The sequence below is a fragment of the Nipponia nippon genome, unplaced genomic scaffold (assembly GCF_047370975.1).
Source record: "Nipponia nippon isolate SJK-2023a ecotype South Korea unplaced genomic scaffold, ASM4737097v1 scaffold_25, whole genome shotgun sequence".
Classification (NCBI taxonomy): domain Eukaryota; kingdom Metazoa; phylum Chordata; class Aves; order Pelecaniformes; family Threskiornithidae; genus Nipponia; species Nipponia nippon.
In genome coordinates, this window is record NW_028262342.1 from 339,925 (window position 1) to 367,495 (window position 27,571).

The 27,571-nt window shown below is 55.3% G+C and overlaps 1 protein-coding gene across 1 annotated transcript in view; it reads left to right on the top strand.

Moving 5' to 3' along the window:
* Positions 1-17,681, top strand: part of LOC104011096 (receptor-type tyrosine-protein phosphatase V-like) — a 40,450-nt gene extending 22,769 nt beyond the window's left edge. The window contains exons 18-40 of the mRNA XM_087762099.1: positions 454-723; positions 1,198-1,476; positions 1,716-1,850; positions 1,961-2,171; positions 3,361-3,428; positions 3,600-3,726; positions 4,068-4,115; positions 4,570-4,663; positions 5,564-5,654; positions 6,210-6,286; positions 7,115-7,249; positions 7,818-7,940; positions 8,428-8,588; positions 8,956-9,091; positions 9,697-9,776; positions 10,564-10,651; positions 11,135-11,225; positions 11,970-12,046; positions 12,407-12,541; positions 13,059-13,181; positions 13,703-13,860; positions 14,524-14,659; positions 17,055-17,681. Of these exons, the coding sequence (XP_087618225.1) occupies positions 454-723; positions 1,198-1,476; positions 1,716-1,850; positions 1,961-2,171; positions 3,361-3,428; positions 3,600-3,726; positions 4,068-4,115; positions 4,570-4,663; positions 5,564-5,654; positions 6,210-6,286; positions 7,115-7,249; positions 7,818-7,940; positions 8,428-8,588; positions 8,956-9,091; positions 9,697-9,776; positions 10,564-10,651; positions 11,135-11,225; positions 11,970-12,046; positions 12,407-12,541; positions 13,059-13,181; positions 13,703-13,860; positions 14,524-14,659; positions 17,055-17,114 (2,903 nt within the window). The 3' untranslated portion in view covers positions 17,115-17,681. The remainder of the gene's footprint in view (positions 1-453; positions 724-1,197; positions 1,477-1,715; positions 1,851-1,960; positions 2,172-3,360; positions 3,429-3,599; positions 3,727-4,067; positions 4,116-4,569; positions 4,664-5,563; positions 5,655-6,209; positions 6,287-7,114; positions 7,250-7,817; positions 7,941-8,427; positions 8,589-8,955; positions 9,092-9,696; positions 9,777-10,563; positions 10,652-11,134; positions 11,226-11,969; positions 12,047-12,406; positions 12,542-13,058; positions 13,182-13,702; positions 13,861-14,523; positions 14,660-17,054) is intronic.
* The last annotated feature ends 9,890 nt before the right edge of the window (positions 17,682-27,571 follow it).

A 27,571-nucleotide genomic window follows, 5' to 3' on the forward strand; every position in this document is an offset into this window, starting at 1 on the left:
GAAAATTCCTGGCATGGGGGATAAGGGGAGGCTGGACCTTTTTTTTTTTTTTTTAAGGAATGTGGAAATTGCAGATAAGCACAATAAGCCTTTTCATGTGCTTGCCCCCACAGTCCCTGCACTTTGTTTGGGGAATCCAGAGGTCTCTGCTCGCACACTCAGCTAGCCCCTGGCAGAGTGCTGGGAGTCATGTGCAGAGCCCTTCAAACAGGTCTCTAATGAAACATGCCAGTTAGCAGGAGGAAGAACCCATCTCCTCATGCTCCTCACTCTGCATGTCCTCCAATTGCCATTTAAAGCTCATTTCTGGTAGTGGCAGCCAGCAGCTGCAGAGACGTTATCACTGAACAGTTTCCTTGCATATTACCCATCTTCTGCTTGTATCTATCTCTACAGGATGGAAGAGAGTACATGCATGCCAGTAACTCTCCCCTGGTGTGGTTTTCATTGTAGCCCCCTCAGTTCCCAAAAATCTCTCTGTGGTGGCTGAAGGGAACAACACAATGCTCATCTCCTGGGGCAGTGTCTCTGGACAGCAGGACGACTGCCAGCTGTGGCTGCGGGATGCCAGGAACAGCACGCGGCCCTGGCGGCACACCCTCGGCAGAGGGCAAGTCCAGCACCTCCTCCAAGGGCTGATCCCAGGGAGGAACTACTCTGTCTCCTTGAGCTGCGTGGCCGGGCCCTACTGGAGCAGCACCAAACCCTTGGCAGTGCCGATGGGTGGGTATGCACTGCCGTGGGGATGGGGGGAATGCAGGCTGGAAGGGGGAAAAACACCTGGGTGGTCTCAAGACTGGATCAGCCCTTGGGGGTCACAGAAGCATGGGAAATCTTCGTGGTGGAAGAGGGAAATGAGCAAGGTGACCCTCTGGTAGCCATCACCTCCCTAGCTAGCCCCATCACAGAGATTTCCCATCACCTCGTGACCTGGCTACCTGTGAAGCAAGGCGGACTCTGCAGAGATCTCCATTGGTCTGCTTCTCATAAGGCATCTGCTCAGGCCCTGACCCATTCACCTTGTCCTGTGGCCCTTGGCACAGAAGGTTCCCAGGACACAGATGTCCAGCTCTGCTCCTCTCCCATTGACCTATGGACAGGCAGTAAAGGACCATAGTGGCTCTGGGCTGATGCATGGGCTGAGGTTGGGATTTCTCTGACCTATTAAGTACAGAGCCTGCCACACCTCCTTTGCAGAGCCGAACCCAGTGGAGGATGTGCAATGCCTACCAGAGTCAAGGAGCCTTTATTTGAACTGGACCACCTCTCCTGGAGATGTGGAGGCTTATGAGGTGGTGACAGAGAGACTCTCTGATGGACCTCCCAGCTCCAAGTATGTCATGAGCGTCCCTACGAGCGAGGCCAGTCTGGAGGGGCTGGGGCCAAACTCATCGTACCGAATTATTGTGAGTACAGTGGGCATGAACACAATGAGGAGCCAGGCTGTGACTCTGATCTGCAGCACAACAGTGGAGGGTGAGTCCTCTTCTTTCCCACAGCCTTGCCACAGACCCCAGGAGAAGACACCCAGTGTTGCTAATTAGACCTGGGGACTCTTTCAGATGCCTGTGAGTCCCATGTGGTCCTGCACTGAACTGCAGTGGGTCAGGGCTCTGGGCAGTGATGCTGGGACCAGTCACAGGCTGAGCAATGTGTGGTGGGTCCATGGGAGCAGGGACACGCTAACAGGTTGTACTTGCTGGTTCCTCTTCCAGCCCTGCCTCCACCCCTGCGAGCAGACATCTTCCAGGTTGAGGCCAGCTCCACGGTTATCATTTCATCGGACCTGTTCAGCGAGGAGAATGGCCAGATCGAGTATTATGGTGTCATTGCTACCACTAATGATTCACGTAAGTGCCCCTGCACATCCTGATCTGCAGTGGCTCCCTGGAGGGCAGCAGGTCCCCTGGACATCACTTTGGGACTACCTACCACTGTCACCTTGTACATTATCCTTCAGTGCTGAGGCCCACCCAGGAAAGCATGTCCAGCACATGGTATGACCACTATTATGGGACAGAGGACTCCTACCTGGCTGTGCTAATCCCCAATCCCTTCCATCCGAGCCCCAGGAGCTCCCCCGAAACCTGGCGAGTGCCAGTGGGAACAGAGGAGTGCGGCCAGTCCAGGGCAACGTGCAACGGGAAGCTAAAAGCCAACGAACAGTACAGGTGAGAGATGTCAGCATCCCTCCTGAGGGGAAGGGGCTGGAGGAGAAAAGGGACTGCATGTGTCCCTGCAAGGTGCCACCAGCTCCCTGGATGCCACCTCACCCTCGTACTCCCCAGACTCCCAGCAGTGGACCCCCAGCGGGGTACCCCTCCACCCCCCAAATACTGTCCAGGCAGTCTGAGACTGTGTATCTGCCCTCCATGCCTCCCAGCTGCCATTTTCACTCCAACATCGACCCCCCCACAAGGTAGCAGCTAATTCAGAGCCATCAGGGTGTCATTAGCCCACCAACTGTGACTGAATAACATGAACTTAACTGTCCAGTTACTCAGGATTAGAAGATCCTTTTGCACCTCTTCACAGCTTGCTTTCATTTTGGCTGCCCTAGACAAGATGTATCTTCAGTAAACTGTGCTGCTTTCCTAGTTAATCATCAGTAGTGTGGTGAAAAGCAGATACCTCTGACAGCCCATCTCCACTCTGAAAGACGTGTTTCCCATCTTTCAGTGAGTTATTTATCCACAAGCCCTTATCTCTCATGCCATGGCATCTGGAGGCTCAGTTTCCAAAGAGGTCTTTGCTCTGGCAGAGGGGACTCACACTGGGCTCCACAAACTCTTGGCTGCTAAAATCGAAAGCTATGACTGAAAGCCTTAGCTTGCATTTAGGGCACAAGAAGACCTACCCGTCCAGGTTACCTGCTCAGGAGGAAGTCAGCTCTGCAGGGCGCTGTGAGGCTTGGTGTGCACACTTCTGGGAGGAGGAGGATGTAGGGCAGATCTCTGCAGGGAAGAGATCCCCCAGCCACTTCTGTGTGCATGGGGAAGGGGATGGGTCGGGGCTCAGCCCTCCCAGCTGAGGTGCCTCTGTTTCAGACAGTCACCCGGGCTCAGCTCTTTCAAGTCAACCTAGTTAATGGGTTGACATGAACTAAGACAGTGACTCAACCCAACTTGATTTTTCCCTACTTACTGTTGTCTTTCCCTATTTCTGTCCAAGAGGGAGAGAAGGGAGAAAAGACCATTTCCATACATTGCTTAAATCTCTGCCAGAAAACCAGCTTCTTCCAACACACCATTTCAAGATAGAGCCAGCTGCCCTGTTCCCTCGGGTCTTCCTGCTGCTGGCTGCATGGGTGCTGTGCTCAGTACAGATTGCCCCTGATGGCAGGACTCTGCTTTGCCGTAGGTTCAGCATCGCTGCCTTCACCAAATACGACCCAGTAGCCCCTGCAGTGACGTTCACCATGTTCTCAGGTAAGATGGAGAATGCCATCTTCCCTACCTGGCTGTGCAGGTTAGAGATAATCAACAACCTGACAATGGCAAGCCAGAGGGAGATCATCGGCTGTAGCAAATATAATAAATAGAGTAAATGCAACTGTTTTCTGACTCTTACTTCTGTCCATTCTATCTCTTTGATTCCAGCTGCTGGATCTGGTGCAGACGCAATGCCACTCTCAATGCCAATAATCGCTGGAATTGTTGTGGGATTTCTCTTGACACTTGCAGCTATTTTTGCTTTGGTCTACTGGAAACAGCTCAGAGCAAAGAGGTGAGGATAAGCTATCTCTTGCCTGGTGGATGCCGGCTGAGAAACCGAAACTTCAGTGCCAGGCCAGGAGGAAGAGCAGTAAGAGGGTATAAAATGCAATTTAAGCAAACTAGGACACCTGCTAGTGGAGCTGTGCCTGGCAAGCACAGAAGCAGAAGGCAGAGGGGAGAGGGGAGCTGCCCATGTGCAATTAATTCACAGAACGCTACATGTGTGCAAGGCAGTGTGCCTGATGTAAGCCGCCTGCTCAAGCGCTCCGTGAGCCAGCAGTACACAATACACTCACACTATCTGTCCCTGCACTGCAGGGAAGAGTAACGTCTCCCATGCTTTGATTCTAGAACCAAGAAGAGCAGCCTGCCCCAGGAAATGGTGACCTACAGCTTGAGGTGAGTGCTGGAGTCTTCCCTCTCTGCGTGTCCCCACTGCAGGTCCCAGAGTCCTTCACCTATTTCCTTTCTCATGCTTTGACTCAGGAAAAATCCAACTCTGTCTCCTCTCCTTCAGTTATTTTTTAAATCTTAGGCTTTCAGTATTTTTTCAGTATTTATTGCCCAGCTCCATTCCAAGTCAATGGAAGTGGAAATGCATTGTCCAGACCTCCTCTGCAAGGCTTCTGCAGTAGGAGAATATCCTCATCATCCCAAAATCCCTCCCAATATTTAAACAATGCTCTGTTGGACGCACTTCCCTGGGCAATGATGTGGGCTATAAACCATCCCTCTGTGCGTGCATCCAGGTACTGCAGGTCTCAAGGCTGGGCTGTCTCACTGGCCACCTGATTGGCCTGCCAGACCTCTCAATAGCTAAGGCAAGTTTTCCTCTGGACTTCATTTCATGCAGAAACGTCCATCGGCCAATTCCCATACAGAACTTCAAACAGTACTATGAGATGAAGACAGCAAGTGCTAACCACGCTTTTTTCCAGGAGTTTGAGGTGAGATGAGACTCCTGCTAGACATGAGACTTAACATCCCCTCTAGGTAGCTCATGCCCCAGCTGTTGGGTGGTCTGTACGGACTTCTCATCTCCAGAGACAGTAACCCATTTCTCTAGCAATCCAACCACACTGCTAGGCAATCTTGGAGGCTAAAGACTGGATGGACCAAGTGATCAGGCAATTCCTTTGCTCAAAACCTCTTTTGTTCAAGTTCTGGTAGAAACATGTGTTGTCTGTGGCATGAGGTGAACTAGCACTGTCCAGAGCTGCTGGTGCGCAAAGCTAAGGGTGCCAGGCCTGAACTGGAGGCAAAGATACTGAGTGGTGTTGCAATGAGATCTGCCTTGACAGTGTTAGAAAAGAGCATGCAGCCAAAAGGAAGGTCGAGGAGCACCCTCAGAGCTATAGGGCCAGGCTGTGAGATTCACCTGGCTAGCTTCACCGGCTCCCACTGCCAACATCTGCAGGCTCTGAATTGTTCTGCTGCCAGCACCTTTGAAAGTCCCACCAGTGATTTCAAGCCCTCCTCACAACACCCTTCTCTGGCCTTCTGAGTGAGGACAGAGGCAGAAGCAGCACAAGAAGTTTCTGTTTCCTCAGCACAAAATGCTCTGAGCTTCTTGGCAGATTTCTGATTTCTGGGAAGGTTTTTTTTCCCCAATACTTGTTCTTGGGCTTGTTTTCTTTTAAATACAAACAGTGCTGTTGGTAATGGCGCTGGGAAAAGCCACCTCTGGCTCAGAGTATACAGGCTATCCTGAGGGAGTAGAGAAGTTCCCTGTGCATAGGTGACCCTCTTGAACCACCAGACACAGCCGTTGGCCATGAGCAGGGAGCTGGGTTGGCCAGGAGCTCTCCAGAGAGACACTTGTGCTTATCCTCTCCCTTGTCCTACAGGAGCTGAAGGAAGTTGGGAAGGAGCAGCCGAAGGTGGAGGCCGAGCTACCAGCCAACATCTCCAAGAACAGATATCCCCACGTGCTGCCCTGTAAGTGCTGTCTCCTCCCTCTTCCCCCCAGCATCCAGAGCGGGAGTTCATGCTGCAACGTACAGGGACGGGCTCACCTTGCATCGCTGCAGGGTTCACAGTGCCTGGCTCCTCTCCTGGGAGAAGGAGTCTTGCAAGGGGCTTCACTTTCCCTTTTCCTGGTGGAGACTCAAGGCTTAAGGGTTGAGCCAGGGCTGAGCCACCAGCCTCCTCAGCTCCTCCAGGAGGCTGCTTGGCAGGTGCTGGGTGAGCCCAGCTTGGGGATGGGTCCCAGCTGGAGACCAAAGAGGGACCATGAGTGTCCCATGGCTTCTCTGATAAGCCTCATGATACCAGCTCTGCTTTCTTACCCCCCTGCTAACCCAACTGGCAGGCAATGCTCACCTCTCCAGGGAGGAGGTGCCTGGCCGAGCACAGAGTCTCACTGCTGGCTGTGTATATGGAGCTAACAGAGCTGCTGGGGCTTCTCCTGATGTGTTACCCAGGTGAAGAGGAGATGGCCATGTCTTGGTGAAGGGCTACCTTGGGGGGTCATGTGTGTATGGTCTCTTTCAGATGATCACTCTCGGGTCAAGCTGAGCCAACTCGGGGAGGATCCACACTCAGACTACATCAATGCCAACTTCATGCCTGTGAGATCCTACTTGCCTTCCCCACAGAGACATGGCCATGGGGCACCATCAGAGAAACTCTGCCTGGATTGAGGTTGTGAGGGCTGGTGGGCAAGAGCTGCCACTGAAGCCACAGCTGGCACAGACTGGCAAGGAGTTGGGGGTCAGGCGGAGATGCATAGTTGCCCTTTAGCAGGGATTGATGGAAATCGTCAGATGGCAAGTGCTGTGAATGCAGAGGTGTGAGTGTGGGGAGACCGGCAAGGCTTTCTGCTTTCTTCTTGAGGACTATCCTTTTCCCATCTCTCCCAGCTTACTGCCCCATCTGTCTGTCTGCTCTTTCTCCTTCTGGTCTGTGCAGCTGCATTTGAACAACCCCGGAGCTGTTCCCACATCCCCCATCCGGGAGATTTTCGCAGGTAACAGGCAGAGCACACAGCATGCACGTGCAGGTGTGTGGATCCACGGGGCATGTGTGTGTCAAAGGGGCAAAGGCAAAGAAGCAGCATGAGACCTTGCATGCTCACCCTACCTTCAGCAATGACTGGGGAGCACAAGAAAGACCCAGATCTGTCTTTCCCTGGTTAGGCTGAATGAGGAACTGCTTGGAGGGAAACAGCGGGGATCACGTCTTTATTCCAAATATGTAGAGAGCATGTGTTGGGCAGCACATGCTTCCTGTGAAATCAGCTGCCTCCGAGATCAGCTGCCTGGGAACCGTGCCCGCCTGGGCTAAGGGCACGGGCGTTTCTCCCTCTGCCGCAAAAGCAGACCAGACACTGACTGTCCCAGGGCAGGATCCACTTGCCTCAGCAACTTGCCAACTCCTCCTGTCTGCCTCTTGCTCAGGGCTACACATCCCAGCAAGAGTTCATTGCCACCCAGGGGCCCCTGAAGAAAACTATAGAGGACTTCTGGAGGCTGGTGTGGGAGCAGAACGTCTGCAACATCATCATGCTGACAGTGTGCATGGAGAACGGGCGGGTAGGTCGGCACCACTGGACTTCCACATGCCAGACCCAGCCAAGCCCAGACCTGGTCATGTGAGTTGAGCCCAGGGCTGGGTTTGTGCCCTCCACCAGCCCCTGAGCAGATGTGGCTCCAGGGTGAGCACGGGCCACGCAGCTTCCCCGACAGGCAGTCTGGGGGGAACAGAGGCTGATGTGTGCAGCTCAGCATTAGCTTGGGCTAGGAAAGGGCAGAAGTGGAGCTTAGCTGGAACCATGCCCATCACCCTCAGATATTTCTGCAGCATCTGAAACTACCATTTGCCTCTGGATGAGACACCTCACATGGACTGTTCCTCTAGTCTCCAGGGATGATGAGACCCATGCAGGTCCTTTTCTCTGAAGGAGGCTGAGATCCAAAGAAAGGGGAGATGGGGCAGTGCTGTGCAAAGCTCCTGGTGGGAAGGGGAAGTACCCCTGCCTGCTCCCCAAGAGCTCCCTGCTCAGCTGCTGCTCTCCAGATGCTCCCAGGGAGCCAGAAGGTCACCCAGGAGGACCTGGGGCCTCTCTGGCCTCACTGGGACCCCATCTTGCCTGTGCTCTAGGTCCTCTGTGATCATTACTGGCCATCCGAATCTGCCCCGGTCTCCTATGGGCAGGTCCAAGTGCACCTGCTGACGCAGAGCAGCTCCGAGGAGTGGACCATGCGCGAGTTCAAACTGTGGCATGTGAGTAAGGACCCAAGAGGACGGGCTCAGGAATCTGTCAAGGGCTGGGCGTTTGCATGGGATGCAGTGGCATTTCTCTTTGGCGGTGGTGGCATAATTTCCTTTCCCTGCCATTAGCAGGGTTCAAAGACCCAATCCCCTGCAGACCAGTCTGTCACTGTCAACGTGTATCACCCCTGCTGTCCACCCTTGCTCTCTCCTTTCCATGTCCCTGCACTGGGACACAGCCTGCAGCTGCAAGGGTGCGTTCCCCGGCAGATAAGGCAGGTCTCCTCCTTGCCACCTCCACGTGCCTCACCATGGCAGGGGACCATGGGGGAGGACAGGGGAGCAGGAGCCACCAGGCAGTGCAGAAGACCTGGCATTGGCTGTTCCCTGCAGCTGAGCCGGGTGTCCCCAAGACCCCGGGTGCTCCCAGGGCCGCGGGGTGCATGCGTGCCCCTGTCCCAGTGGGCTGCACACTGATCACCAGCATCCTCCCTGGCAGGAAGGTCTCCAGGCAGAGCGGCACGTGTCCCACCTGCACTACACAGCGTGGCCCGACCACGGGATCCCGGAGTCCACAACTTCCATTATGACCTTCAGAGAGCTGGTCCGGGAGCATATCCAGAGCACCAAGGATGCGGGGCCAACCCTTGTGCACTGCAGGTGAGGCTCTGCTCCGTGGGATGGCAGGAGAGGACGATGGGAGAGGGCATGGGGGACAAGGGTCCTACTCGTGCCCAAACTGGGAGGGAAAGCAGTACCCAGGAGACACAGCTGGTCTGTGGAGAGTCTCCTGCTTGGGCACTGGGGATTACAGTTCTGGTTGCAGCCTGCCCCCCAGGCCCAGGGGACGGGGCAGCTGGAGATGGTCAGCACCAACCTAGGGCAGTCCGAATGGCTCCTCGACTCCATGCTGTGCTGGGACCAGTGCCCCAGGGTGCAGCATCTGGGACCCATGTCTAGCAGCGGGAGGGGAGCCCATCGGCTGTGAAGTCAGGTGATGTTTAACCCTTACTGTCTGTGGTCTCAGTGCCGGGGTGGGCCGAACTGGCACTTTCATTGCCCTGGACCGGCTGCTGCAGCAGATGAAGCAGGAGAAGGTGGTGGACACGTTTGGTGTTGTTTATGCCTTGCGCATGAACCGTTACCTGATGATTCAGACGCTGGTAAGACCTCTGCTCCCTCTTCCCCCAGGCCTCTTGCTCCATGGCGTAAAAGCTAGCTGGGCTGGCAGACAGATGAGCTGGCCAGCCAGCCCCAGCACCCCCAGGCTGGTCCCCAGCCTGACACTGTGTCACAGTGCCACTCAAAGCAGCAGCTCAGCTGGAGTGGAAATTGTTCGGCTGTGGGGGTCTCCAGCAGCTTCATGCCCTGCCAGACCCACAGCAACAACATGCAGAGTCTCAGAGCCCTCCCAGGAGGCTCAGAAACACCCCAGAGTACCTAGGAGCAAGATCAGACCCTTTGCAGACAATTCTTAACCCACACCATGTCGTTGGCCTGTGATGGCCACAGCCCATCTAATATTTCCAGTGTTCAGGGTTGGGACAAGGTGTCAGTGCTACCCTTCAAGACAGGCAGACAGACGGACCCAGTGGAGGGATCCAGGGGCCCTGAGACTGAAGTAGCCGGGGCCTTTTGGGCATGAATGTAGGGCTTTTGAGGCATGAATGTAGGACACCCTCTGCCCCACTAGGCAGTGCCGTACCCACCTTTTCATGCTGTCTGCATGGTGCAATGCTCTACATTGCTGTCTGCCTTTGCCTTCCAGTCCCAGTATATTTTCCTGCACAGTTGTATCCTGGAAAAGATCTTGGAGGAACCACTCCTGGGTTTATCAGGGACAGAGAGGTAAGGGCCTGCTGTGTTTGCCTGCCACTCTACCCACCCTGATCCACAGCTCCTTCAGGGAGCAACGTGGGATCCTGACCCCAGCTTGAGCCTTGGCTCCAGGACAGAAGGATGGGGAAGCCCAGCCAGCCATCCCACCCGGTGTTTTGAGGGGGGGCAGCCCAGGGCTGGTTGTTCACTGCAGCATGGGGAGCCCAGCCCAGAGTTAGGTGTGAGTCACTGGGCACACTGGGAGGACTTGGGGGACCAGATCCTCCTCTCCTCCAGTGCCAGTCTCCCGGGCTATACCAATGCGAAAGAGCTGCAGAGCTGTCCTGGGGAAGGCATTTCAATCAGCCCCTGGCTTCCCAGCCCACAGTGATGCCCTATAGATGGGTTCAAACTGGAGGGGCTCATGGCAGCTGGGTGGCCTTGGGATGTCCCTTCTAATGGAGACCAAGAAGAGGGAGCAGGGTCAGGCTGAGCATGGCTTTGCCCACCTACCGCGTTGTCTGAGGCTACATCTGGAGGTCACATATCTCTCTTTATAGTAAAATTCTCTCCTCCCTCATTCAGAACAGCATGCCTTTGTCCTTGCTGCATCCTGGGAATGGGCCCTGGGTTGTGCCACACCTGAGACCTGCCTTTGTCTAGGGGAGAGCAGGTTGGCATGGGCCAGAGCTGAGCTGGGGACCTGCAAGGGCCCCAGCATTTGAGCAGTGAAGGTGCCTGTCCACCTCCTGCAGACACAGCTTGGATGCTGCTAATGTTGCTCAACCTCACCCTTACCCCCAGTTTCTCTCCCCAGGTCCTGCCCCATCCCGCTGAGAAGCTTTGCTCAGCACTACGCCCAGAAGGCAGCCAAGTCCCATGTGGGCTTCCTGAGGGAGTACGAGGTGAGAGCTGTCCGGGGCAGGGTGCAGGGAGCGCTGCCATGGCCATATGCACTGGAGGGACCTGGGGAGCGATAGCACCTGGTCAGGCTGGGGACACCCAAGAAGTGCCACCTGAGTGGGTCCCATGCCCCCGTTTCCACGTGCCTGGCTGTCCTGGAAGTGTCCCCTCTCCATGGCATTGCGTCCCCAGGCACCTAGCTCCCTCACGCATCCTGCACCGATCAGGGTCTGTCCATGACCCCCTCCTTCCCAGACCCCATACAGGGTAGGGACCTACCTGAACACCATTCTCCTACAGAAAGATGCAGCCATGTCCTGACAGGAGCAGACCTGGCAGCCCACCCCAGAGATGGTCACACACCTCTCCTAAGGCTTCTCCATGTGCAGCTCTAACTATCCCCCTGCCAAGGCCAGGCATCCTCAGGAGTCCCCAGTTCTGCCTGCTCCTCCTGACCCTTCCTCCACTCTCTTTCACTCTGGCAGACCCTGCTAGAGGTTGTCAAGGAAGAAGCCAGCTCTGCAACACCATCTTCAGGCAACCAGCAGACACGGCCCTCTTCCAGCATCCTCCCATGTAAGTGCTGTGACACCTTGCATCCTCTTCCTTCCTGTACCTCTGTGGAGCCAGGCTGGACCAGGGCCGGTGCTCCACAGTAAAAGAAAATATTTTGGCACGCTGCAGTGAGTCCACCAGAAGGCTACCAAGGTGTTTTGGGGGTGGATCCCATGATGTATGGGACTAAGATAGGTGGGTTTGTTCAGCCTGGAGGAGAGAAGGCAAGGGGAGATCTTATTGCTATCTTCAACTACCTGCTGGGAGGGCACAGAGAAAATGTAGAGTCTTCTCAGAGGTGCACCATGGAAGGTCAAGAGGCAACAGGGATGATTTGGAAGGGTTATCCAGTATAAGGAAAAAAGAATTCCCATGAAGGTGGCCAAACACTGGAACAGGAGCCCAGAGCCTCTGCAGGGTCTCCATCCTTGGAAATATGCAGATCTCCATTGGCCCAGACACTGAGAAACCTGCGCTACACATATCTGCTTTGAGCAGGACGTTGGGATAGAGACCTGCAGATATCCCTTCCCACCCACAGAAAAGGATTCCCTTCCAGCATCTCCAGAACAAGCTCCAGGGCTGTCTTTTGGGGACCAGTGTCCATGAGCTGGACAAGAGCACTGCAGAGGGGAGGACTTTTGCAGAGAAACAGTGAATGGGGTATTGGATCTGTGCAGCTGTGCAGAGTCTGTCAGTCGGTCTGCAGGAGCTGTGTGAGTGCAAGGCTGCTCTGGTTCTCTCCACCTCCCAAATATTTTGCAGATGATCGCTCCAGAGTGAAGTTTTCCCTTCTGGAACAGGGCCCTTTCTCAGGTCTCCTGCAGGTGTGGCGTGTCCCGGTGAGTCGTACCCCCAGCTGCAATGCCCACCCCCATGCCTGGGTCCTGCCACGGCTGTTTCCCATCCTCACACAGTCCCTGCTGCCTGGTCCCTGCACTGCTCCACCAGTCACTGCTGCTGTGACCCTGTGTGGACCAGAGGGGACTGTGGGGACTGACAATGTGTCTTGCCTCGCTCCTGGGGCCCTGTCCGGTTTGGGCTGTCCCCACTTCCCTCCCTCAGTGCTTTCTCCTCTCTCTTTGCCTCCTGACCTACTGAGCTTCCCTTCTTTTCCTGGCCTCTCCTGCAGCTGCCTGGGCTGATGGCGCACCTGTGCCCCCCTCTGCAGCAGGAGAGTGATGTTCTCATTCCCCACCCAGGGCTGCAGCTCCAGCAGGGAGTATCTGGCTGTCCAGGGGCCTGACAAGTTGACCATGGAGGAATTCTGGACCCTGGTGTGGGAACAGGACGTTCACACCATCCTAACGCTTCTCCCATGGCAGGAGAAGGGGGAGGTAAGGCGCTGTGCCTGCCTGCACCATGGCAGAGCAGGGATCTGTTTAACGGAGCTGGAAGTTAGCATAGCTCCAAAACTTGAACTCTCATCACTGCCTCCTGAAGCCTGAGTGCAGATCCAGCTTGGCTAAAGCTGAACCTTTCCTGTGTCAAAGTCCTCCCACTGCTTGTCATGGGAGACAGGTTCTTTCTGCCCACCATGCGGTCCATGGCTGTGGACTGAGCTGGTACTCTTCGAGCTGCATCTCTGTGGCACCCATGGCCTCTGTCCATCCGAGGTGGAGAGCGTTTGCTGAGTAGGTTCCCACTGCCAAGCAAGCTCTGTGTTAACAGGGAAGCTGGCTGCAATCTGCTGTCATTTCCAAAAACTCCCCCAGGGTTTAGCTAGGGGATGAACTGACATGGAGTGATATTGGGAGTGCTCTTGGTCCAACCCCATCACAGACCCCTGTGATGGTGACTGATCTGAAATATGGCAAACATCAACGTTGAAGCCAAACTTGCTGTTGCTCACAGGTCCCAAGTGAGGTGTGCTGGCCCTTGGAAGGAGACTCTCTCTGCACAAAGATGCTGACCATCCAGTGTGGCACGGAGAAGCTTGTCTACGGATGGAGGTGTATCCAGCTCAAAGTGAAACACGTACGTGTTGATGGGGCTGGCCTGGCTCCCACTGCCTGGGATGTTCTTCACTGCTAGCAAATGGGTCTGTAGGGGCAAGGGCTGAAAGGTCCATGGAGACTTGTCTGAGCTGCAAGCGCAGAGTGCCAGCAGTACACAAATGCAGGAGGGAATCTAGACTGCAACATCCAGAAGAACATCTGCTGAGTGGACATAAGAGATGCACGGGGGAGGTTTGGAGGCTTCCCCCACCCCTTGCTGATAGGTCTTTCTGACCCTCTTTGAAAAGGCCCACACAGTTCTCAGTCTCCCTCTCGAGGGGCAGGTCAGGGTGCCCTGGGGAAGGAGAGCAGGTTGCCAGAGGCACCATGCCCGCCACGTGGGCAATGCCCCAGCAGAGACTGCCTGGGCAGCTTTACAGAACCTAGCAATTACCTCAGCAAAGCATCTGACAGCCTAAGGATCAGAGAGCTGGGACCCCTCTGCATCCAAACTCACCCATCCCTCCCCAAAAGCCATGTCAACTCTTTATGTCTCACCAGGAGAAGAAAGCAAAGGAGAGGCAAGTACAACGGTTCCTATACACGCTTTGGAGCAGCAAGAAACAGCCAGATGTCCAGAGCCTGGTGGAGCTCCTCACCGCTGTCAGACAGTGCACGCCCCACCGAAAGAGAGCCGGTCCTATCCTGCTGCACTGCAGGTACATCACGTTACTGCTCCATCCATAGGCAGTTTCCCAGAGCTGGTACCCAGCAGGCTGCACAGCACCTTGGCATGGCCAGCAGCAAGCCTGCGCCCTCCACCAAGGACCCCAAGGTCTTGGGGCATGTTGAGAGTAGGCCCATGGGAGCCAGGGAAGCTCTGGTCTTGGGAGGTCAGATGAAGCAGTGCTCTGCCAAGCACATGGGAGAAAGGAGGGCAAACAGGGCTGGGCCAGGGGCAAGCGTGGATGGAGCAGGGCTTCCTGGGCTGAGATGCCCAGACCATCCCTGGGCTGACTGCTAGGATCCTGGGAGCAGCCCTGACATCCTCATCTCCTTGCAGCCAGGGAGAGCTCACAGTCCCACAGGAGCCGACACAGCCGGCACATCGGCAGAGCTGGCTTGGGTGAGGGATGCACGCTCAGCAGGGCAGGGTAGGCTGGGTCTCCAGGCTCTGTCAATGGGCACTCTGGGGTCCCGTCCCCCTGGTCAGCTCAGGTCTCCCTGCCACCTAGACCAGTGCTTGCACTCCCCTATCCCCACCATACTCAGTTGCTGCATGTTTTCTCATGGGGCTTCTGACTTCTTGGGCTGGCGTCCACTTCCAAAGAGGATCAGTTCAGCCTGGCCTGGCATCAATGACCCTCCCTTGTCCCTTGCAGCGGTGGTGTGAGCCAAATGGGGACACTGATCTCCCTGGATTGCCTGTTGCACCAGATGAAGGCTGAGAGAATCGTGGATGTCTACGGGGTGACCCTCCAGCTGACGAGAAGCTGCTGTCTCATGACCCCAACGCTGGTAGGTGGGAAGGAGGAAGGGTGGTGGGCCAGGCAGAACAGGACATTGATGCTGAGCTGCCTGGAGCTGGCAGCATGCTGCCCACCCCCCAGGTGCTACCTGCCACCTGGGAGCCTGTCCAGCCTATGCAGGGATTTATTCCGTTCTTCCTCTGCCAGCTACTGAGGGCTAAGAACACTGTCTTTTCCCAGGAAAGGGCTTTCCATCTCTTCAGTTCTGGAGTTAAAACAGGTTAAATTGCATGTAAGCTCACAATAAATGCAAGGCACTCTTCCCATTCTGCCCTGGAAAGCATGAAGCACTGGTTTCATCCTACATGACAAACCTGCCTGCTCATCCCTGGCCTCTGGACACGGCTGTCAGCCTGGGTACCCAGAATCTGCTGGGTTTCCCCTTGTCCGGTGCCTTTCCCTGCTGCATCCCCCACACTCAGAGCCTGCTCCCAGTCCCTGCCTGCTGCCGGCGCTGGGGCCGCGCCAGTGGGACACCCTGCCCCATTTGCAGCTGCCCTGCAGCCACATGGGCTATGGCACTGTCTGATGGTGCCACAGCCATATCCTGCCATGCTGTGCCAGCCCAGCCCAGCCTCACAGGCCTCCAGCATGCCACTCCTGATGGGTGCTGCTGGCACAGATGCCCTCTGGACAGCGCTTTCATTTGCTGCAACCACTGAACGAGCTGATGCAGCATCCCTGGAAACCCTCCCCACAGGGGACAGCAGAAGTGGGGCAGATCTCTCCAGGGCTTCCCAGCTGCAGAGTCGCCTGCAAGCAGCTAATCGCGTTCTTAATTAATATGAACCATGCGCGTGGTGGGAGCCAGAGGAGGGCAAGGCGTCTGCTGCCCCTGCTTCAGAGCTCCTTTGTATTTCAGCAGTGGTCTTGCCAAGCAGAGACACAATGTGCCCATAAAGGCACAGCAAGCACCAATCAAAAGCCGCTGCCCCACTGAGGGGGGGCAGCAGAGGCAGCTGCCTCCCCACCTTGCCGCGAGCGGTGGTTGCTCTGATCCCAGCACGTCCAGCAAAGGACAGGCAGGGCTGCCCTCCAGCCCCACACCACTCCCATGTGGCTGCCAGCCTCCTCCATCACTGTGGGGGCTTACCAGGACCCCTTTATCTCTGGCAGGGGCACGCTGCTGTCATGCTGGGGGCATCAGCTGATTTTTGGGGGGGATTTAGTAGCCAAACAAGGGGGAAGATGAACCTTTGAGGGATGTCCATGGATAACTGCCAGGTATTTAAGCACCCCCAGCTCCAGCACGGCGTGTGTCTCTGGGGATGTACTCTTGCATTTGGCCAGGCATTGAGCGTGCCTGGTCTGAAGTCAATCCTGGGCTGTCACTCCAGATTTCACAATCAGGCTGGGCTCATTGAAAACACACTCTGGTGACCTGGAACTGCAGCCATTGTGTGATCTGTGGCTTTCCCGGCCCTTCAGTGGGGCTAAACCCACCGCCGGCAGGGGAGGAGGCTCCTCGTGACTTACAGCTTAGCCAGCGCATTAGCAAGCTGTTCGGGGGCCCCTCTGTCGATCCCTAATCCCCCTGTCCTGGCTACCATGTGATTTCGACCCACATCATTTGCAGGCTGTCCCTGCCCTCCAGCTTTGTGCATTGAGTACAACTCCATTTACCTTTCCCACATCTTGCCTTTCCCAGAGACCTGCCATGGAGGTGGTCAGTCCTGGGTGTTTTGTAGCCTAGCATCATTTTGGAGCAGCCTGGCATTTGAGCAGAACCTCATATCAAATCCACAGTGGACCTGAGACCTCTGGACCCACGTTTGGTACTGATGGATCATTGTGATGATCTTAAAAATAAATGCAACTGGACTAAAGCCACCCAGATCTTTTTGTCTGCCTCTGAGGAGAGCTTGCAGAGATCTACCTGATCCACTGTCAGCACTTGACGCAGGTACACTGAGACTACCACCAAGGGAAACTCCTGCTCCAGAGGTCTTCCCTCCTGGCCTCAGGTTACTGCCAGACCCTGTGCACTCCAGCAGGACAGAGCTCTCCCCGCTGGAGTTGCTCTTCAGTCTTGTTTTGGATGCAAACACCATGGCACATCCAAAAGCCACCAGGGCACTTTGAGGAAGTCAGATGACACTGTTTCTCCCCATCTCACATGGGGACATTCCTCTTATGCCCATCACGGTGCTGAGGAAGCAGGAGGAAGCAAACATGGTGCAACTACAGCTCCAGGCCTGATTCTACCTTTCTGGGCAGCTGTGGAAACACAGGACAAACAGGGACCACTTGGGACAACAAATCCTGCTCTGCCATCAGACACTCCTAGTTAATTAGGATCTTTTAAGGCAAATTGGAGGGTTAGTCCTGCAACTCGGAGGTCTCTGTCAGAAACCTGACTCCAGACCCCCCTTTCTCTCTTGCAGGACCAGTACATGTTCCTGTACACCTGCATCTGGGACATCATCGCTCAGAAACACCCCTAACACCGCTTGGCACTTCCTGGCACCGTCCTGCCCTCCCCCTCTGCGGGGTCCTGTCCAGAGCCAGGAGCTGGGATGAGAGCGCCATGGGGCTCCTGGCACAGAGCGAGTCCTGCAGCGAAAGGGGACCTACGTCGGCACTGTCACCAACACATCCCATGTGGTGTCAGCAGTGACATGGGCTCTCCTGAACAGATGGGCAGTGCTGTCCTGCCACGCACCACTGCAGCCACTCAGTGCAGACATGGCAAGGGGCTGGGCGGGATGCTCCCCTGCTTTGGCCATCTCCTGGGATTCCTGGTGCCTGGAAGGTTTGTTAACCCCACTGCAGGATGCATTGCCGGCTGCGGGAGCTCTGCAGTGCCCTTGCCCCTCAACGCAGAAGGAGCAGCCCTGGGCTCGCTCCTGGACAGCCCTGGTGCCCGCAGGCTGCTGAGGTCTGATGCAAGCACTGGGCACCAGGCGTGTTGAGGTCTCAGACGCTGCTGTGGGCAGAGCATGGTAGGAGCTGGCTTGTCTTGGCTGGTGGATCAGTCTTAGGCACAAACAATAAACAGCCCTAGGAAAGAGTGTGCTTGTAAGGGTGGGCTGGATTTTTGTGGGGTCTCAGCGATGCCAAGGCCTTCCCCTGCGGCAGCACAGCAGCCACTCCCAAAAGGGCAGCTGTGTCCCTAGCCATGGGCAGCAGATGGGGTACCCTTGAGCACTCCAGATCCTGCAGCCCATGGCACACAGCAGCTTCTGCTCACTCTCATCTGCTCCTGTTATCGAGGCAACACTTCTGCAGTGAGCCTCCAACCCACCCATGGCTTTATGAGGATGAGACACTTTTTCTGATGAAGCCTGAGCTTGAAGTTATGAACCTGCTGGCTCCCAAGAGCCAAGGACCAGGGCAAAGCCACCTGGTCCGCTGACATGCTGGCAAGCAGCTGGCAGCCCTGTGGCTCACTGCAGGGTACTGGCTACTGCTCCAGGAATCGGGTTGTCCATGTGGCCACATGTAGAGACCCTGCTGCTCTGCAAGCAGGGATGGCCATGCACAAGCTGAAATTGCAAGTAGTGACTTGGTTCATTGGGCTCCAAGTGCGGGTCAGAAGGAAGAGTTAAAAAAAAGCAGATGATTTCACGAGCATATTCCTGGGGTAGAAAAAAATGTATCTGGGAACCCATTTACCTTCAGGCAGCATGGGGTTATGGTAGAGCCTCAAAGCAGCACCCCTGTCCCAGTCTGGGCCCACACTCCTATCCACAATACCAGCCCTGCGGGAGCTGCCTTGGAGTGGGGTGAGGAGACACAGCAGCTATGATGAGGAGGTCCCAAGGCCTACTGCAAGGAGTAGACAGCCCCAGGTGGGGGACTGAGCTGGCCACTCATCCTACTGCCCCTGTGTTTCCACAAACAGTTTCTCCCTCTTCCAAAAGAAGGATCCTGCTGTCTGCATCCCAATGGGACACCCAGGGCAACTACGCATGGGCAACCATCAGCCATCCCAGCACTGGGATGATGCTTCAGTTGCAACTGGGTTTGATGCCCAGCACTTTTTCCCCCTCTCCCCAGATAATGTTGTTCTCTTTAGCAGTTGCTGTGCCCACTCAACTCCCGTCCCCACCACCCACCGGTGCAGTGCAGCTGCCAGCCACGTGTTCAGGCAGGGGTGGGAACCTGCCTGTTGTCCTTTGCACTCATGTCCCACGTGTAGACGCAGACAGTGCACAGCTAGGTAGCAGCAGTCTCTCCCTCCATGCACACTATATCTTCCATACTGTAGGCAGGGCTTCTCTGCTGCTCAGTCCCCTCCGCAATCCTCCCCTTCCCTGCATCCCCTGCTCTGCTCCCAGCTCCAAGCTGCAGCAGTCATGGGCTAAAGGAAACCAAGATGGTGCAGAGCCTTAGCCCCACACAGGGCTGTTTTTTCCCCCACTGTTTCCCCCCACCCTGGGCACTCTGTGTGTGCAATCTTTTCTTCACCACAGGTCAGAGCATCCCGAGTTGCCCATGACCGCCCTCATCCACCCTGACCTGGATTGTCACAGATCCAGTTGCTGTTTGAAAATGTTTCCATGTGACTAGACCTTTGTCCCAGGGCCACCCACCAGCATGATGTGACAGGTCACTCGCCGCTCAGCCTGCACAAGTGACCATCGCAGTGACTTGTACTGTTTCTTTCTTCTGGTTGGATGCCAACATGCCAAGAGCTCTCCAGGAGGACGTATGAATACTATCAACATGAAAAAGGCCTGCAAAACTCAGTGGATATTCTTATGTGCACAAAAGGATTTATGATGTCTTGGGAGGAGTCTGGCACTTGCCCATATGCTCACAGGAAGCCTGGTGGGTTTATGACTTTCATGTAACCAGTAACTCCTAAACTATGCTTGTGCTGCAGGATAAGTGCCACAGCAAGGAAATGTTTGCTCCCAGCAACGCCCCAGCCCAGTAGGCAGGATTGGTGGGGCCAAGCTGTTTGCTGCTCATGAGGTGCATGCAGTTTGGAGCAGCAGCCACCTGCCTTGTTCTTCTGGAGCACCATGGGAGAACACACTGGTGCATGCTGGAGGTCTGACGTAAAACGAGCAAGCTGCAAAATCAAGTCTGGTCCAAATAATGACATGCCCATTGACTGTCCAGAGTTTTGGCTGATAGACTGGTGAAGTTTAGACCTGCCCAGCAGCACAGAAACTCACCGGTATTGGGGGGTTTATCCCAAGAGCCCCGAAGAAGGAGCAGTCTCAAAGACCATGTGGTCTGCTGCCACATGCACATGTACCCATCTTTCTTAGTCCTCCATCAGAAACAACCCTGATGTCCAGCTCCAGCCAGCCTTAAAAATAGTTCCTGGGCTACAAGACAGTAGCCTTTCTGCCAGGACCTGCGAGTCCACTCTAACGAACACTGTCCTCAACAAGGACAGTGAAAGTGCTGATACTTCCACACCGGAGGCCCAATCCCATCCACTTGTCGGAGTCCTCTCCTCACTGCCTCAGCCTCAGCCTCAGCACAGCAAAACACACGAAGGCAGAGGTCCCTGCGCAGGAATGAGAGAGGGAGCTGCTGATGTAGGAAAAGGACTGGTGCTCATTCCCTCAAATGGGAGAGACGAACCAGACCTGGATCCAACTCCAGCATCTCCCTGCAGGTGCTGTTGGACACAGCCTGTGGCTCTCATTTGCTATGCATGGCCCAGGAACCCCAGATGCTGAGCACGGTTACGTCTCAAAGGTGTGTGCAGATGCAAGCTTTAGCTTTTAGGATCTTGTTCAAAGTGTGCAGTCTCCACTGAACACTGGCAAGCGGTTGTACCTGTATGTCCCAGCATGGTTTGTGATGTGTAAAACACCTAATGCTCTTAATCTCAGAGGTTTTCAAGAACATCTGTGGAATGCCCTGACCTGCGAAGTGGAACCAATCACAGTGACAGTGAAGATGTGAAGGAGGAGCCATTACCATGAGGTAGCAGGAGCCTTATGAGGGGCACAGAAGCAGGATTATCAGGGGTTTTGCTCTCTAGAGCCTGGCAGTCAGTGTGTGGGGCTCATCCTGGGTGAGGTCGTTGCCCCTTTGGCTGTGCATCACCCACAGTAGCCTGGGGTTCTGCAGAGACAAGCTCTCCCTTGCTCTGCCAAGCACAGCTAACAGGGTCTCCCAACAGCCTGGCCAGGACTGTATCCCCAGAAAGGGGCAGGTGCCAAGAATAAGGAGGGGCAGGAACTCCTCATCCTCTCTTTTCTATTTTTCTGCAATCAGAGCTACCCTGTGGCTTTCAGAGTCATTATGCCTGGGGCTTTGCTCAAAGCCGTATTCCCCATGGAGAGGGTCTCGGTCTGGCTCTACAGCTTGTGGTGCTGGCGAGAGGCCTCAGAATGGGACAGCATTCCCAGGGACTGCTTGTGGGCTCTTGCCTTTCATTGAGAAGAGCAGGACAACATCCACATGAGACAACCTGGCCACCCCCCAGTTCACCCTTAGCTGATGGCAGTGACCGAGCAACATAGGGTATGAGTTCTGCTGGCACCTGCCTCACACCACCTCTCGTCCCAACGGGGCTCAGCTCAGCACATCACTGTCCATCTGCCTTGCCAGATGGACTGCTGCACCAGGATCTTTCTACAGCCCCTTGGGAAAGCGCTCATGGGTCTCCTGTGTGTCCATGCACAGAGATGGCAGTCCCAGCACAGGGCACAGCTACACACAGCCAGGCAGGTCTGATGCATGGACCCAGGGCTTGTGGCACAGAGTTGTGAGGGGTGCTGGCTCTGAGTTGTAAGAAAGCAAGTGAAAGCCACGATGGGGGAGGCATGTTGCTGTCTGCAGAGGTCCCAGAAGTCCAGGAGCAAGTGATCCCACAGCCCTCACATCTGGCTAGCACAACACAGCGGTGCTTCCAGCAAAGCCAGCAGCCAAGGTGAACCTGCAGCCATCTGCAGCTAAAGCACAGCTGCTCTGTCAGGTAGGAAGGGACCTTCTGATCAATGGGACAGGCATGGGACAGGGATTTGTCATGCAAACTGGCCAACAGGTTTCACCCAGTGAGTTCGGTATGGCTGCGTCTGTGGCACAGCCCGCTGCCCTGCGTTTCACGTCCTGTCTAACAGGAGGCCGCCTTGGTGATGATGATGAATTTACGACCTCCCACCCACTGCTGCAGCGGAATCTGGAGCCACAGATGCTTACAGAGGGTGTCATGGGAGCTGCGGTTTGGATGAATAATTTTCCAGCCCTGCAGCTCAGAGACACAAAACCCAGAGGGGGAGAGAGAGACAACAAAACAGTAAAACAAAACAAGCCTCCAGCTCGGGCCGCCCAGCAAGTTCTGGACCGTGCTGTGTTGTTCTTCATACTTAGCCTGCTGCAGTCTGGCAGCATCCAGCCACCACCCTCCTCCATCAGCCCCTGTGCAGAGGTCAAGACCCTGGAGATGAGCAGGACCATGTCCATTTGGATCCCCCCTTCCCATGGCTGCCAGAGCAGGGGCAGACTGGGTTAGCATTGCCAAGTGACAGGAGAGCAAGGGTACCCAACCCTTGGATCCCCTGGGGACCCACAGCCATGGGAGCCTGCTGGTGACTGCTGGGGCACCACAGCTCCCTGATCCCACAGCTTCTCCATTCACTGGTGCTGAACCTCTGCCCTAGGGCACAGAGAGTCCAGCAGCTGCCACAACACAGTAACAGGGCATTGCTCCCACCACAGGGAGCCCATGGCACCCTGCCACATCCCAAACTGGCCACCTCCGTGATATTAGGTGCCTGACACCAGGCTGTGGGTGCCCCAGCTCTGGCCATGATGTGGGGATGCCCACTGCTCAGTGTCTCTTCCACCTGAGCTGTACCAGCACTGGGAAGCAGCAGGGTTGCAGCCTGTTCCTCCCCAGCATCTCCAGCATCATCTCTCATCAGCTACTGCTGTCAGCCACCTCCTGGAGAGCAGAAGCACTGGGGCCAGACAGATTCAAGGTAGGTCTGAACTGGAAGAGGAATTCCTCGTGGGACAGCTGAGTAGGACCAGTGCCAAGGTTCCCTCTTCAACACCCTGCTCTTGCATGTGCTAGGCTTGCCATGGCTTTGGCTCACTGACCCAGTTGATGCAGACACTCCAAAAAGGAAGGTCTTCAAGGATGTAGGACACTGAACCAGGGTTCTGGTCCACCTAACAGGTCTTCTACGTAGCTCTGCACCTTTGTCCCTCTTCTCTGCAGGGCATAGAGCCAGCAGGCTGCCCATGGCTTTTTGCAAGCAGCGCCTCTATTCTGTGCCTTGAGCATCAGGGAGGAACCGTCCTTCTCTGTGTGACTTCACCGGCACCAGCCCTTCCTGCTATCAGGGAGCACAGATACCTCCAGTCCCCATCCTTCCCCTGCCCCAGTCAGGCAGCTGGAGCAGCATGCTGGGCATTGGGGCTTTCTGCTTGCTTGCAAGTGTTTGCATTTACATTTTGGAAAGCCTCTGGGAGCCCTTGCTGGGTCCGGACTTACCCACGGCCTGACTGTGGTATTTCAGCCTTTGGATGGCCCTGATGGGAGCAGGGGCACCGGGAACATTCCTCTGGCCTTTGCCCCTGCGCCCGACCTCGAATGGCTCCCCAGGGTATGCCCCGGGCTTACAGACACATCTGAAGCACCAGACTCTTGGCTCCCACTGCATTCAGCCCATCCCCGCTGGTTTGGGCCACATCCTGCTCTCCCCAGAACCTGGAGGACCAGCTTCAGGAGGAGCCAGGGATGGCAAGAAAGTCTGGAAGGCTTATCTTACAGAGAAATCACGTCCCAGGAGTGAGTGTCCCCTCCAGAGGTGTCATAGATGAGGTGGATGAGTTCATGCCCTGGCACACACGGGCCAGTCCTGGTGATGCCTATTTTTCTCTGGTGTCCCTGTGCTTTGTGCGACTTCTTGGGGCTCTCTGCATCTCCTCCTTCCCCTGCAGGCCCTTCTGGAGAGACTGCCTCTCTGTTGTCCTCTCCAGTGTGCAGCACAGTGGGGTCTCGGTGCCTGCTGTGACCGTCGCACTTTTCACTGGCGTCCTCCTGGTCTGCAGTAGGGACTGGTTGTCCTTGGAGATCAACAGCCAAACGGGGATTCTATTGGGGTGATCCTGAACCCTCTAAAATCTGGAAGGGAATAAAAAGAGGATACAAACAGCTGCCTCATGGGAGTAGGGCAGAAGACACACTCATGGGTTTGTTCCAGGGCCCCCTGGTCTGGCACATGCTGAGGACAGAAATAAACAGCCTCCAGCCCTTTGACTCAACTAGCACAACCTGTCTTCCAGCTTGGGAAGGTCCCCGGCTGGATGTCCAAGGCATTGGCAGCACCTTGGGAGGAGCAGCAGCACAGCACTGCCCATCACCTCCCTCCGCTCTGCAGGAAGAGCATTGCTGAGTGACAAGGTCAAAGTCCAGCAAGTTGTCCTGTCTGGGGCCACAGAGTCATTTTGGCTCTGCAGGAGAGGACATCAGCGCCTGTTGTAAGGTTTTAGCTGCAGCCATGACCCAGCTATACCTCCACAACAACTTTGTTAGCCTTTAAACTCCAACAGCTCTAAAAATCCTTGCCAGCCACTGTCCACAGCCCAAAGCTTGTTCCGCATTTAATTTCTGGTCCACAGAGAGGATCTGGCCAGCGCTGGTACCCGAAGTCCCAGCTCTCCTCAGGTCCAAGGCTGAGATCCAGAGCCAGACCACCTCAAGCATGTTGTGCTGGTGTAAATAACACAGCCCTTTCCCACCACCCCTGCCTCTTCTGTGCCCCTGATGAGCAGAGGCAATAACTGTTCTGGCAGTAGCTCACATGAGCTGGACCTTGTTCCTCGCTTAGACTGTACTCTAAATTTTCCCGAGTTTTTTTTCCCTGCTTTTAAGCAAGCTGTAGGAAGACCTGTTAGCCGTGCAGCGTGGAGGCAGCAGGAGAAATATCACCTGGGATGTCACCTGTCACCCAGAGGTACCAAATGCTAAGGTGTCATGCTCAGCCACAGACCCCCGGCGTTTGATCGCGGAGTCTCAGGTCCATCCTCTAAAAGCCGGTCTCTGTGCACGGGGGGTGCAGCAGAGCGTGTCGGGGAGCCTGGCTGGTGCAGCCGCAGCACGTGAGCAGCTCAAGCGAGCAGATAGTGCTGCTCAGCTTGCTGTGGAGTAGCGCTCTTCTCATCTCCCCAAACCGCAGCCTGCCGCTAGAGGACAACACACAAACACGTGTGAGCCTTGCAGAAAAACATCCACTCGCATTAATAGAAATGAGCTGGATCTGGAGCTCCCAGTGCCTTTAATAAGGGCAGGGCGCAGCCCGCACTACTCGCAGCAGGCTGCAATTTCAGTGAGAGCTGGCTGAAAAGTGACACTTCCATCCCAGAGGGACTTATTCAGAAATTCCAGGTTTGCCATGGAAACATCAAAGCTCTCTGGTCCAAACGACTTGATGTCCAGACTCTTGGTTTTGCCAGGAGCCGGGCGACATGCTGGAATAAGTGAACACTTCGAATATTAACGTCTGTTATCAGGTCTCAAAGAAATGAGACATGGAAATGAAACACCACAGCTGAGCTGGAATAAAAAGCAAACAGAAAAGTCAAAGCAAAGTGAGACACACAGAGCAAAGCCCTCCAACTTCAGGCTGTGTTTCTCCAAAAACAATGTGAAAAATGTCATTGCAGTCAATGCCTTCCTGAGGAAATGGCTCTATTTCAGCAGAATGGCGGTTTTCAATAAGAATCTCTTCAGTGTGATTTTTTTAAGAGCTCTATTAATAGTGTGCTCAGCCAGATCCCTGGATCCCCAAGGAGAATTCACTGAGCGAGAAATTGTCAGGAGCTCGCAATGCGGTTGGTGTCTGGCTGCTTAGGCTGGAGAGAGAGGGACGGGGAAATCGTAGATAAAAGCTGCTGTTGCAGCCAGGAGCAGACTGATAGGCCTGACACTTTCTCCAGACTGACACCAAATTCCTGGCTGCTGTCGGAGCAAATCTGGCCATTTCAGGCCATGCTAAAGCCCCACGTCAGAGCCGGAGGGGAAGCTTGTCGAGGAACCCTCTCTCCGAGGAGGGCTTCCCATCTCCCCACCAAGCAGTGTTGTACATTTGAAGCTGTCAAAACATATTGCAAATGTTTAATTAATGACATCTCCAGAATTGCTCATGATGGAAGGGTCTCAATTCCAGTTAAATCCGTTCCTGCTCCTAGACCAAAATCCTCGCTCTTCTGCACTCAGTGGCAAAGTTTCCACTTCAGCAGTGATAGGGTTTCAGTCCTGAAACTGCAGGATCTGAAGGGACTTTACAAATGAAATGGTTTCAGATACTGCATCACCCAGGCCAGGAGCCCTCAGCCACAGTCTGTGCATCAGCCTTGAACCCTGAGCTCAATCCTGAGCAGTTTTTTTCGGAGGAGATACCCGCTCTGACTCAAAGGCCTCAAGGCACCCTAGCCCCAGGTTAGCTGGAGCTTTTTAAGTCTCCCACTTTGCAGGCTCACCTTCCTGACCCCAGGTAACTCTCCTACCTCTTTCATCCTGAGATAATGGGGGTATCAATTAGGAAACTCTTTTTCCAGAAGGAAAAGCACATTCAGAGGAAGCAGGGCCATGAAAGCCATCTCCCAGTCTGTGCTTCAGCCATGCGGCATCTTACCATGGCATAGCCACAGCCGGAGGGGTGACTTCATGGGTGCACTTTGCAGCCACCCAAACCTGAGTCCTTCTTTCTCTGTCCCATTGATTTCTTCCAGCCATGGCTGAAGGGGAGGCAGAGGGAGGAACACACCAGCTCCGGTGGGAGTCCAGATCCACCTAAAGCCCACCGGTCAGCTGTCTTTCTTCAGTGTGAGAGACCTGTGTTCAGCTGCCATCCCCGTTACAGACAAGATGCATGGCTCTGTAGAGAGAAACGCAGCGTGGTTCTAGCTGTGGGGGCAGACTCAGCCCCTATCATTGAACCCACTGCCAGGGAGGACAGCAGTCACCCCAGCCAGGGGCATCACAGTGACCCGAACAGCCAGGGGCTGCGATCAGGAGGGAGGAGCAGAGAGGCCACACAGAGCTGGCCTTTGCAGGGTTCTCCCACTGCAGATCCAGCACCCTTTTCTAAGCAGGTGCTTCTGCTGCCCCAGAGCTCGGTAGCTCCTTGACACCCAACCAGCAAGAAATCCTTTTCTGATGCACATCCCACATGTTTCAGGACACCCCGAGGCCCTGGGCTGGGCTGGCACAGGCAGTACCCCCTGCTAAGCCAGACCTGCTCCCTTCTGCATGATGGAGCTCCAGATGACGTGACTTCAAGCCCGCCTCTCAACTCACTATTCCTCTACTTTGACCTCTGACCACTTTACCCAAGGTTAGAAAGAGCTCTCGGAGCAAACCAGCCACCTGCTCCTGGCATCAGTGCTGTGCAGCTCCTGCAAACGCAGCTCACACATCCACCTGACCTGGATCTGGGCAAAACTATAGCAAGCAGCGCGGCTGCAAGAGCACCATGTCCAGCTGTCCTGGAGAGCTCTCCGGAGAGGTCCCCCCCCGGGCTCAGCACCATGACACTGCTGCTCCGTCCCCCTGCACCTCCCACCCAGCCCCTGCCCCATGCATGGGGATAGCAATGGGGCTGCTCATGAGTGAGGGACGGACCACAGGATGGACAGACCTACAGCCCTGGGCACGGTCGCTCCCAGCAAACAGCTCGTTGTGAGCTCCTCACTCCCTTCTCCCCAGCTGCACCCTGACTTTCCAGTTGCAGCTGGGTTTAGCAGCCAGCACAGACACACAGAGTCCTTTATCTGGGGTTGTATTTCAGCGTCCCAAAGTCTGGAGCCCTTGAAGTGCTGCTTGGGTACTCCTGCCTCCCTGTTTATACTCCTCTGCCCTGCCGGAGCCAGCTTTGCCTTCCCCTGCCCTGCTATCTCACAAAAACATTGTTACAAAATAAGCACAGGTCCCGGAGCTATGAACAGGTCTTTATTTGTTGAGGTTTCTTCCCCCCCC